Raw genomic sequence first — 13190 nt, forward strand, 5'->3', positions numbered from 1 at the left:
TTAACCAACTGCATGGCACAACCTGGGTCCAGCAAAGCTCAGGCTTGTTTGATAATGTGAAAGATCTGCATGGTACAATATCCCTCAATTTATTTGGCAAATACTGTTTTAAGAAACCAACTAATGATGGTGGTGATTAAACGTGGCTTGAACATGAGTGACGTGCACAGAACAGAGAACAATTTATGCTGTAGGTAGAATTTGGGTGAAGGCTCATTTGAGCATGACTAAAAGTGGTAACTATGACAACCATTCACATTTCTAGGCTATGACTTATCAGGCAAAGCCTCATAAAATTGTAAATAGTATAAAATATTGTCTTTTTTTCAAAGTCTCAGATCATTCAGACATCACTGCTAGTTTAAGATATCACACAAACCAAAAGCCACATGAATGGCTTCCCTTAGCTTTCATTTCTCTGTTTTCTTTCCATAAACATTAGGAAAGCTTTGTTAAAATGCAACGTAGCCATAGAAATAAATCCTGCTTATTTGTTGTTTTCACATAAAAGATCGCTTTGCTTTTCATTTCTAATCCCTCTTGTTAAATTCAAGCCAATCACCTTTAAGTTACAGGCCTGTGGTTGCTCTGATTAGCCCCATTCAGCTTCTTACTGTGGAAACTGGGATTTTCTGTGTGTGTGTATATGTGTGTGTGTGCAGTTGCCACCCTGCAATTTGAGGAAAAGCAGTACAAGCCGAGTGTCGGTTTGAACTTTGTGCCCTGTCACAGTTTACTATTAGACCACAGAGGTCTGCTAGGTTAATAATGAAGACCAAGGGACAAGGAGGTGGACACATCTGTAAGACAGCTGGCAGCTTCCTAGACTTATTTAAAATCTTTACATTAAATGAGTGTTAAGGTTTGAAAGATGTTTTTAGGGAAAAGACAGCAACATATGTTGAGGTTCACTTGCTGTCCCTTGACTGTATGAACACTGAGCTGATTAAACTGGAGGTTTACAGACCGACAGGATAAACAAAGTATGATTTGTTTAAACTGCTAACAACATTTTATTAAACAGCTTTGATAAAACCTTCAGTGAGGGACCCTTAGGCCTTAAGAAAATCTACCAGATGCTACAAGCACAAAAGTCAGCATTGTATAATAGTGTGTATTAATGATGACTGAATTTTCTTTAGATTCCATTTAGTGTAGCTTTGGGCCACCTAGTGGTGTAACAGTATACTGCAACATCCAATTATTCATTTAAATTTTATGCATCTCAATCAATTGATATTGATGCAATCATATGAACATATAAGGGAGGGTGCAGAAATTATTATTCAATTTTGATTGATGACAAATAGCTTAAATAATTTATTACTATAAATCTAAAGTGTTATTGCATTTTATTTATTTACTTACAGTAAGATTTAATTAATAGGATGTCTTTTGGGTTTGCCAGAATGAAAAATATGAAATTTGATGTTCATTTTAAGAACTAAATCATTAAGTAACAGGAACTCGGTGACGGCAGGACAGGAAGGGATGCATATAATTGTTAATTTTGTTCAGGAACTTTTGGTACTATTTTACATATTCTGTTTATACTAAATAACAATTTTATAGTATTTCTGTAAATGTTATAAATAATAAAACTGGAATTAAGAAGATTCAATAATCCTTAATTGTGCAACTAAATGCATGTGGATGTTGAATAAATTGATAATTAATTTGAAAATGAATGGGGGTTGGGGGGTGCTGAAGAAGCAAAACTGACTAAAATATAAAAACAACTTTAAGCAATCAGTTCATCTTTAAACACCAACATGAGAAAGCTGCACCCGTTATTCAATCAAAAGGAAACAAGGGCTTTCATCAGTGTAAATATATTCTTATGCATTAAAAAACGCCAAACCAACATTTTCTATTTACACAAAATTACACAAAAATGTGACTTTTGAAAGTTGATGACTATTCAATATGAACAGTCTTGTATGGGTTTCCCAGCACAATGAAAGCTTATTCCAAGGCGTTACAGCAATTAATTAACAAAACTTCTAAATTCTTGATGACTTTCAAAATGTAAGACCAAACCACTGAATAAATGTCGTCTCCAAAGCAAAGACACACATCTTGTTCTTCTCTGTATAAAATATTTTTGGTTATAATTATGTTCTACTGAGGTGTCACTTTCAGTCCTTCTGAATCAAAGGGAAAGTTCTTCAGCAAAGTTCACCTTTGAATGCAGTTGGTTGACACCTGCTCTCTGCAGGTTGCTGAAAAGCATGATGGGAATCAAACTAAATGACAGGTAACCCCAAAAAAAACAACTCTCTTTAGTCCTTAATAATATCTGGAATTCAGTGAACATCAGGGGACATCAGGGTGATATCAGAGACCTCATTTCAGGAGGTAACCATGGTAACATCAGTAGCAACAGCAGAGGAGGAGAGCGCCGGAGCAGAGGTTACCGTGGTGACGGCAGCAGAGACTACTGTTGAGGCCTGTGTAGTGACAGACGGCTCAGCAGGGCGAGCAAGAACTGGTTTGGCGATCTTCATGGGAACAAATGCATTAGAGGCTCTGTGCTCGCTCAGATATTCGCCTCCTTTCTCTTCGTAGTCTTGCTTACTGATCCATCCCTCTGCTTCTGCTCCTGGCAGATGTCCCAACGCCCAGTCTCGTGCTCCAAACCAGGCGTCCAGGGCCGGCCGTGATGCCAAGGTGACCTGCAAATGAGTTAGTTAAAGCTCAGTTGTATTAGGTTACCTCCAGACGATCTAAACCACTTTTACCCCTCTGAACAGTATTTGAGTTGTTTCGGCTACATATCTGGTATCTCTAGATAAATTTGGATTTCTTATTCTTATCTTATTTCTAAAACCAGTGAGTTTCCACACATAATTTTACATTCAATTTATGAGTCCTAGTTCATGTTCTAAGCTTCAGATAAAAGTATGACTTGACTGAGTTCACTCTTTCCAGTTAATTAATTCCGTTTTGGGGCAAAAATGTGTAAAATAAAAATGATCCTTATTCTTACATGGAAATATTAGATTTTCATCAGCATCATAAAATAATGTTGAACGTACCTTAAACTGTGACTGAAAGGGCCTCATAGCGAGCAGCTCTCTTTCTACTCGCTCCTTCATCCCGGGATATTGCATGTTCCCTCCGGTCAGAAACACATTGCTCACCAGCGCCTCCTGCTGCTTGGGGGAGTACCTATTTGTGTTATAAAGGGGGAATAAAAAAGATTAAGACAACAGAGTTTGCATGTCAATGTTGAGCATAAAATAATCTCATGTGAAGAAAAGTATGTTTAGATAATAAATTGCAGTATGTGTAGTTCAGCTGGAGGTGAATTAATGAGTGTTCAGCATTGTTGTCTTATAAATTAGATGTGGGCCTCATGTTGGATCATTACCTGGCCAGGACATACTGCAGCGTCTCCATCAGTCCCATCTGGTCTTCTCCAGTCAGCGAGGGCTGAAACAGAATCTCTGGACACCGCAGACGCTCCGTTCCCACAAACAGCTGGTGATACTCTGCCATGTTGAATGCAGGCTGGAAAAAAGAAACTTATGCTTCAAGTATGACTTCAAGACAACATCTATCACATGTGTCTGTAGCAAAAGTTAAGCACAAAAACACAAGACTGAAATGAAACTTTTCTTTCGCACTCTGGCCGATATTTCCCTCTCAGCACCCTGCATGGCATTAATGAGGCTCGGTGCATCTGTGTGAGAATTTACAGTTTCACTACCTGAACCACATTAGCAGATTTTTCTGGCATCGTGTCCACAGGGAAGTCCGAATCCATCAGTCCCACTCCATCTCCCTCATCCATTGGCTGCTCCAACTCCGACACCTGGCAGAGGGCGACAGAACAGCCTCAGGCTCCATGTCAGCTGTAGCAAACGGGGAAGAATCCCACGGCGCATTTATAATAAAAAGTCCACCATCATTTGAATTTGACTCCAGCTCAGATGATGATCAGATGCGATTAGTTTTTTCTAGAGTATACAGTTCATATACTGATGCATTTACATACTTATATACCAATACATAGCCATGTACAGGACATACATTGATCATTGCTATCAATTATAAAAATAAGGCTATGTAATCTACCTTTTATTTAAAAAAGTGCTTGAGCAGAGTTTGTCTTTGACTTTTACATTTCAGTTGAACAGTTTCTGCTCACACATTTAATTCACAGCCAGGCTTTCTGCTGGCGATGTGCTCTCACAGCAGGAAAAGCAAGGAATGGGATGCAGGAGAGTGTCTTGGTGAAGTGCGCAGGAAGATGGACAAGATGCAGAAATTCACTTGTAGAAATTGCTGTTCCCTTTTTCAAAACGATGAGAATAACTGGGCTCCTTGTTGTGTTGAAATCAGTGCTGCATGTAACTGAATTCATCCAAAATAGCATGGAGTGTGTGGAAAGTAACACACGGATCAGCACAAAGAACACTGAAGCAGTAGCCCTCCCCAAATCACACTCTAACTAACCTGCACAGGCTTTGCAGCTACATTAGTTCATAATCTAACCTGCTGGGTGGAAAGTCTCTGCATGAAATCCAGAGCAGACGTGGCGAACATTTGTTTTCCCAGATCCCCCTGCTCTAGAACATCTCTAGAATATTTCAACTCCAGCATGTCTGAAAATGACATCTTAATGAGTAAACTTTATTAACTGGCACCCCTATGAGTATCACCAGGATCTTCAAGTCCCTCTCTTGTCATTGATTTAACCGTAAAAACATTTCTGTTCATCAAAACTGCATGTTTGGAATTTTAGTCTGCAAAAATGATCTCTTAGTGTTTTAAAGCAGCTTCGCTGGAACTGTGCACGTTATCTAATTTTCTATGTGCAGATCAGATGCATCTCTATCTCCATTCTAACAACACGCCACTAACCTACAGCTCACGCTTCATATTTGAACTGGAAGCTGATTCTAAGGCAGAAGAAGAAGCAACAACAACGCTGTGCCACAAAGGTAAAGGTATATTGCATTTTGTGTGTAACACAAACCTCCATCTTTCCCTCTGCGCCGTCACTGTGCAGCAGTTTCTGTCTGCCCTGGTCGACAGCGAGCTGCAGCTTGTTGATATATGACTGCAGCTCCTCAGCTGAGTCCATGTTGAGCTCCACCAGACTCTTGTGAAACTGATCCAACAGGCCGTCCTCCAACAGCTCCTGTACACACAAAACTCTATGATCACTGTGCAACACAATGAAAATAAATACACAAATAAAAATATAGTCGTCACAATAGTTTTTTCTACAGGTTTTTATAACTAAAACCACAGCATTTAACGACCTAAAGAATAGTTGGTCTTCTTGTTTCTTTTGGAACGTTGGAAAGTAAAATGAGGAACTCAAAAAGGCATCAAATTATTATTCAGGGTCTCGTACCTGCACAGCCAAAAGTCTGTCCAGTCTCTCTTGGTCCTGCTGCAGCTTCTCCTCCCGCCGGCGAGCATTAATCTCCTGAAGTCGCCGAAGCTGCTGAGCTCGCCGTTCCTGCCGCTCCTCCACGCTCACACAACCACCGGGTACTTTCCCTGAAAAGGGAAGCTGCATACGGTGAACTTCCCGCTCATAAAACTCTGGGCTGCGCCACTTTTCTAGCTCTGTGGAAGTATGGAGGAAATGCAAAGCAACACAAATGTTTCAAAAACTAAAACCAATGATGACTTGTAAGTGTGGGTGAGCATCAACAGGCATGTTTGTACAAACGTATGCTCAGTACCGTCATGATAATCCACAGCAGCGTAACTGTGCTCATGCAGCAGCTCCTCCATGCGGCTCAGTGTGATAGCAGCAAGGTGACCTGGGTATTTCAGTTGCAGAAGGCGCTGCAGGTAGGACGCTGCCTGGTTTCCAGCCACGTTCACACGCTTACAGTTCGCAGCATCTAACCTGAAAGAAAAACACCAGGAAAGTTGAACCAACGAGAAAACCAGTTGTGTGAGTGCCTGTGATTGTAAATGAAAGCCACCAGAAAAGAAGCATCCAAGATGACATAAAACGAGCTCTGAGTCTGCTGTGGCTCACCTGCCGTTGATAACTGGCAGTATGTGTGAGCAGTGGTATCCAGAAGACAGAACGATACCAGTGTGAGGTGGCTGGAGTTTCCTTTGAGAGTTATTGTGGTAGAAACTGTACAAGCCATCCACGCCATAGGAGACATATGGGACACAGTAGCACTCAAACAGCAACTCTGACATCATCTGCCGGCAGTGCAGCGGGTTGCAGGGCGCCTCTGTCAGCACAATGGGATGTTCAACACTGCCCTACACAAGCATGGGGAAAGTGATGTAGATTTACAATCTGTTTAGTTACGAATAAAAGAAAAAAGAAAAAGAAAAGAGAAACATTTTTACCAAAGTCCATTACTGGTTAATGCAAAACTTTTTATCTCACTAGAATGTCCCTTTTTAAATGAGGTGTGTATTATTTTGTGTTCAGTGTACGTGTTGTGTTTATTGCTGCTGACCTGAGCTGCTGTCTCCCTTGGCCAAGACACTCTCAGAATATACATATATTGTATATATTGTACAGTATATGTTGAAAAAATTTAACTGCTATTATAAACAATAAGTCTGATTTTTTTATTTTTTTTTAAAAGATCAATTACCCGGTGGAGAACCCTGCTCATTTGAAAACCAGGGACGTGTGAATATGCAGCTGTTTTTATCTTAAAATGTCACCGTTGGACACAAGATGTTCTCCTGTCTCCACTAACCTCCGAAGTGATGCCCAGGTGCGTAAACACATGGTCGAAGATGAGCTCCTGGATCTCGAAGTTCACCACCACGTTTCGGTCAAACTGGCTCTTCAGGAGCCACCGTAGCGGCTCCAGGTTGGGAATATCGTTGCCGATCTGGGTCTCGCTGCGGGCGGCTCCTCTGCTGCGCGCCGCCACCGACCTGAAGAGCAGATGTGGGGAGTCAGACTCAGCCGCCCAGCCGGCGCGGGTCTGGAAGGAGCCGTTATCTATCACTATCGGGGCCGGTGTGGGGGTCAGACACTGAGGGGGGAGCTCAAAAACTGGATCTGGGGAGGCTTTACAATCCTGAAACGAGTATATTTGACAAACCGGACCGTCTGTGGAAGCCATTTTGAAAATGCGCGACTGCAAAATAAGCCCGAGAGGAAGCTCGGTGTGTCCGATATATGGTTCCTAGCAGTTAACGACAACAATCAGGGAATTATATTAAATCTCTTTAAGCAGGAAAAATACGAATTGCAAAAGACCAGACTGTTTTAAATATTTAAGTTCGTAAACATGCACATAAATTATATATTTTCTCTCTTCATAAACCCAAACCAATTCCCCCTACGTTTTAAGATGTATTTATCTAATTTTCAACTTAGTACTTTCTGATTGCTTTCATTGCACTTAGCATTTATGTTGACCCAGAGATGCAAAAGATGAGAAAAATCAATATATGTTTTACAAATAAAACGTGGCGTACAAGATAAACAAAAAAAACAAACAAGATACTCAGCCTCCATCAGTGATTTGAGATTAAAAAGGTCATAAGGAGCATTTCTCATTCATTATGTTATCTGAGGAGATTTTCCAATATTCCAAACTTACTTTAATCATGGTAGCTGTGATCAATGTAGCAATAATGTCAGAAAATGATCATTTGGATACATTTGGCATTGCGGAGCCGTCCCCTGACAGACATAGAATGGGAGTTAAAACTGCTGAACGAAAACAGCAACCCAGAACCTCCTCAATTTTACTTTTGTTCAACATTTCTGATACACATTGTGCCCATTCCACAGAGTCTTCTATGAATGTGATAATATAGAATCAGCATATAACTTTGTAATAAGTTATTTTCCTTATGTTTTTCTTTCATATTTCCCACAGACAAAAACTCTGGGCTTGTTTTACATTTTTTGTATTGTACCTTAGAGCCGTCATAACTTTTTATATATTTTCATACCTTTTACAGTCTATACACCCACATTTAGAGCGTGGAAATAAATGTATGTCTAACTTTTACCACCAGAGGTCATACTACACTACGCAGAAATCAGACAGATTTTGTTTTGGGGTTTTTTTGTTCCACATATTTTAATTTATTTTTCAGCATACGTAACCATGATGCACATAGACATCACTGATTTTTAACTCTTTCTAGTTTAATGATTACATCAGTCTCTGTAGAAAAGTACCTCCAATTTACATTCAATAGATAGAATGTTTTTCTTTGTGTGTTTAAATTCTAGCAGGGACCCCAAAGTTAAAGTGAAATTAAAAAGATTATCTCCATTGGTTACAAGTCTCTCTGCTATTTCTAAATGTCACTCATCACATATAATTTACAGTAACAGTCAGTTATTTTTGATGAAGTATGCAGTATCTGAAACCACATTAACAGTCATTTCCCCTAAGACCCTGAGATCGCTTGTTTCGCTTTTGTCTGCAGTACAGTTTGTGTCAGCTGACTGGGTGAAGCCTCATCTGGATATGTGGGACACCTGCACATGAGGCTGGATATGTGGGACACCTGCACATGAGAGCTGATGTACTTCCTGGTCGACTTCTATTCAGATCAGACAGACAGTGCACATGCTGGAGATCTCATGTAGACAATCCTGAGCTGCATTATTTGAATATAAGCAGAGTCACACAGTCACACAGTCCTACCCCTTTTGTCATAATGAATCTATATATATGTGTGTGTGTGTGTGTGTATATATATTGTGTGCATTTGGATATTTTCAATTTCTCTTGTTCTGATAATATTTTTTAAAAAACTTAATATATGCATTTATATTATGATTATTATCATTATTGTTGTTGCTGCTGCTGTTGTTGATGTTCTATTGACCAGAGGTACAAGTGAATAACAGCCAAGACAGTGATTTATTGCTGGGTTTATTTCCTCGATAGTACGTACAGATATTTGGAGGCAGCTGATAAAAAAGAGGAAGGAAAGAAAGTGTGTGTGTGTTTTGTGGGGGCGGTTACAGTATGAAGTATGATGGTGTGTCACTGAATCACGAGCACAGTTCATTGCTCAGGCACAAAGCTCTAAGTGACTGCTGTCCCCCTCCTCCTGATGCTAATAAGCAGATCTGGGTCACCTCAACCTCTCAAACACACTCGCACACACTCTGGGTAGACATACAATCACATCCACACTGTTCACATATACCCACCCACACACACATGCACACACACACACAACATGCACATATGTCCACAAGCTCAAACAACTACACCCCATCTACTTTCTCTCTTTTTAAACAGACACACACACACACACACTGGCATCCTTTCCTCCTAGGAGGCAAGACGTGACATTCTGCCGCTGTCTGTGCGCAACGCTTGCAGCTCTCTGCTTGTTGTGCTTGTCATCCAGGCAGCGGTGATGAGGCACAGGCGAACTAATAGGCTACAAGCACTATGGGACTGCCACATGTGAAGCCAAGCAGCCTCCATTTTGTGGAGGAATGAACAGACTGTTTGTTCCTTCTGACAGGAAGGAAGGGGAAATATGTTAGGGATGGTTTTGTTTATATTTTGTGTGATTAAAATGATTTACTAATGTTTTTCGTTTTTTCAGTTTTATATATATAATATATATATATTCATGTGTCTTGCTGTGAATTTATTTGAATTCTATGTTTTTCGTGGTAAAACATGCTCAGATGTTGTTTGTGGAGGCAGAAAAGGGTCCGTGACTTCTCAGCAGCATTGTGCTGTTTTTTGCTCTATGCTTTGAGGGGGAAAACATCTGTCAGTGACGATTATGTGTATGATTGTGAGTCACAGCCCTATGCAATAATTTCCACTGTGTTGTCATGACAACGGAGAACTTTCGGTATAGATGCTGGAGGACCCTTCTTTTACTCACTGAAGAGGTGGTTTTAGCACATTTTCTAAATATACCATTAAAATGTCACAATAGAACGAGCGGTGATATATTTAAATGTGTGTATTATATTGGCATTATTAAGTGCAGTGTTGCCAAAGAAAGTCAGTCCTTTTTTTCATTTTTTCCTTGTGGATGTGGGAGCAAGTGAAAACAAGAAATTGAAAAGAGAACCCTGAGTGTCGTTAGATCATTTAAATAGTTAAGACTTTAATGTACATAAATACAATGCATGCTTGTTTGAAAAAGCACAGCAATTATTTGGTGTTTGTTTCAGACATTCATTACAATGTGTTTGTGTGTGTGTGTGCGTGTGTGTGTGCGTGTGCGTCTGTTTAAGCAGTCGCATTGTGGATGCTTCACCTCCTTTTAGGGTTATTAGGGCACAGAAAGCAAATCCCCATCATGTTAATGGTTCACTCTCAGGTTAAGATACGTTTTAGTTTAAGTTGGGTTTCAACCATGGTTAGGCAAATGGTGATTGTGGCTATGACTGGGATAAATCTCCAGGAAACTGATGTCAGTAACTGTAATGTCCTCTGAAGTGGTGGAATCAATGGTATGTTTCTGTGAGTGCAAAGAAATGAAGGAAGGAGTAAGAGTTGACTCTGAGCACTTCGGATATATGAGAGCCACACTGAGAAGAAAAGCCCACTGCAACCTCGATGACTCTCCTCTGCACCCTGTCACGCCTGCACACGAACTGTGAGACCTATACACTGCAATTCCCATCTCTTTGTCTTTTTATCTCGCACGTTACAAACAAAAGAGCACACACAGATACGCATACACTCTCTACACACACTCACTGCGTCTGTCACAACCACTCTCCTCAGTCTCTTGCCCTGTAAGTCCAGCAGATCTTTTTTGGCCCACAAAGTGATTAATGTGTTTGTGCACCTGTCATGAATAGAAAAGTGTGTGTGCGAAAGGTATTTTAAAAACATCCAAAATGTAATTCTAGTATTGTAGTGGTAACTGATTTGTCTCTCTGTGTATGCGTTCAATTTCGACAATATTCGTGTCTGTACAGTAAAAAAAACGAACCCATCAGCTGCAGTTATACAGAAAAAAATCAAAATATTAGAAATATGGCACATAAAGAAAGAAAATGTCATCAGTATCGACCGACAAAGGCTTTAAAATTAAATATTGGCATCAGCCCAAAAATCAACATTGACATGCAAATAAGGTCAATTTTGTCCTGGTTATGGTTACGTTCAGGATTCAGAGAATGTGAAAAATGGTGGTCCACGGAGCAACATAATGCAGTTAACCAACAAAGATAAAAATAGTTAATTCATTATGTTTTTATTAACCTATTCCCTAAATTTTGATTCACAAGCATGTGAACGGACAAAGACTCTGTATGTGTTCCTTGGTCATTATGTAAACACGGTAAACATGTAAACGTGAGGAAGGAGGTAATGGTGGAAGGTGCGGAGCCACAAATCTATTCCAAGGACAATTGTGCAAAAAATCTCCATTTTGAGACTCATCCTACAAAATATTTTTGACAGTTATTGCTTTTTCTTCCCTCCCACAAGAGATTTCTTACTTTCTAACAGCTCCTTGTTGTTCATGGTCATGGTTGAAATAGTATAGTTGATTACAGGGTACACATTTACTGTCGGGGGTTCATAAGTCCTGTAATGTCGCACCCAACAATAAAAAGCGTTTATTGTTTATTTACACGTTTTGGACAAAGGTGCCTGTTACACAATTTTTGGTGAGACTAAGATTACAAGTTTAAAACTCAGATTACTATAAAAAAAATGGCATGTTTTGAATTTAAATTCAAATTGCTATTCTTTTTTTCCTATAGACCTCATAAATTTGGACCATGAAATTGGCGGTTCCACCACAAAAGAGGCTTGTTGTTCATAAATCTGTAACTGCATCAAAAATCGGTCTGAACTAGAAAATATCAGCATCTCTGATATCAGCAAAAATGCAAAATCATGCATCCCTACCACTAAGATATTTTAACACACGATTAAGGCTTTCATCAGGTTGTGCAGAATTATGCTGAGACTAAATGAGAGTTACTGTCCAGTCAATGCTGTTAGAGAAGCCTGTCCATCTCTGGGTCTCTGACAGGCTGTAATGAAAGGATGGGGACATGAATAAAGATGCATTTTTATGGAGGTTTCGGACAGAATTCCTCTTCTTTTCATTTGATTTCAGATCTCAATAGATATTTTTCTCAGTGATTCATGTTCTTAATCACTGGTTGTTCATGTTAATTTTGCAAACTATGTTCACGTTTAGTGTAAAAGAGATGCAATGCATTTATCATTTAACAAAATCCACGGTCATAATGTAAAAACATTAAACCAGCTGGACAAAGAAACCAAGAGCCCAATCTGTGAGTTTATTCACCATTAAAACTAGAATATCCAATAAATCCTGTGAGACTGTGTTACACCTTGAATAACAACTTTCAGGCTCAGATTTCTGAAAGAAATCTAACTACATCGAGCTCATCTGCTGGGAAGTTATCTGTTTTATCAAATTACTTTTTTTGTTTTTACTTTTATTAAGAGCAGAGTATAATCAACACCTATAAGGTCATATTACTCAGTCTTGGGAAAAGACAATAATTATGTTCTGTCTAACAACCATCTTATTACATAACTGGTTTATTGAGGATTATGTAAAACCTCAAAGGCTACCGATAATCAGTATTCTTTGAAGCCATTTATATCATAATGTATTTCTTTGTCAAGAACAAAATGTGTTAAGCAGGCTGAGAATTAAGCACATTTGAGAAGCTGGCATCTGAGTTTTAAAAGAAATGTTTTTGCTAAAGAAATAACCTACGCATGTTACAAAATGTGAGTTTTCAGATGACTGATCAATTAATCATTCATATTTTTTAGAGTCATAATTGATTTCTGGGGTAATTTGCTTGATTGAATTGTTTCTGGAGAAATAATGAGACTGTCATGCACAGATGGAGGTCATTTGGAAGCCAGCGTCACATTTTCACCCTGGGATAAGAAGGTTAGCTCTTATTTCTTTTGTACCTCTTTATCTTTAACATATACTGCTGTTTCAAACTTTGTCAGCCTTTTGACAGGTAGCCCAACGCTACTATATCAGACTAAAGGAGAAATTGGAGACCGAGATAGCACTGGGAGGGAGAGGTTTGGGATGTGAGTTCCACTTTAACAGGTCCAACAAAACAAAAAGGTTAAAAAAGGAATGAATATATGCTTCTGTGGATCAGCTTCTAAATTTATGAAAGTGTGGCCTTTAATGTTGTTTGATTTTGTTCCCCCCCAAAACTGTAAAACTGAAGCAGCTGAAATGGAATTCAGCCATAATTTATA

At 39.3% G+C, this 13190-nt stretch overlaps 1 protein-coding gene across 1 annotated transcript; it reads right to left on the bottom strand.

Moving 5' to 3' along the window:
• Nucleotides 1-1723: 1723 nt before the first annotated feature.
• actr5 (actin related protein 5) lies at nt 1724-7082 on the bottom strand. The gene is made up of 9 exons (XM_072367265.1): nt 6702-7082; nt 6011-6249; nt 5706-5875; nt 5369-5586; nt 4985-5149; nt 3713-3817; nt 3374-3513; nt 3039-3171; nt 1724-2675 (listed from the first exon to the last, which is right to left on the bottom strand). The coding sequence occupies exons 1-9, from the start codon at nt 7074-7076 to the stop codon at nt 2352-2354; spliced, it is 1869 nt and encodes a 622-aa protein (XP_072223366.1). The 5' UTR covers nt 7077-7082; the 3' UTR covers nt 1724-2351.
• Nucleotides 7083-13190: the final 6108 nt, after the last annotated feature.

Source organism: Leuresthes tenuis, unplaced genomic scaffold, assembly GCF_036924035.1.
Source record: "Leuresthes tenuis unplaced genomic scaffold, fLeuTen1.0.hap1 SCAF_16, whole genome shotgun sequence".
Lineage (NCBI taxonomy): Eukaryota > Metazoa > Chordata > Actinopteri > Atheriniformes > Atherinopsidae > Leuresthes > Leuresthes tenuis.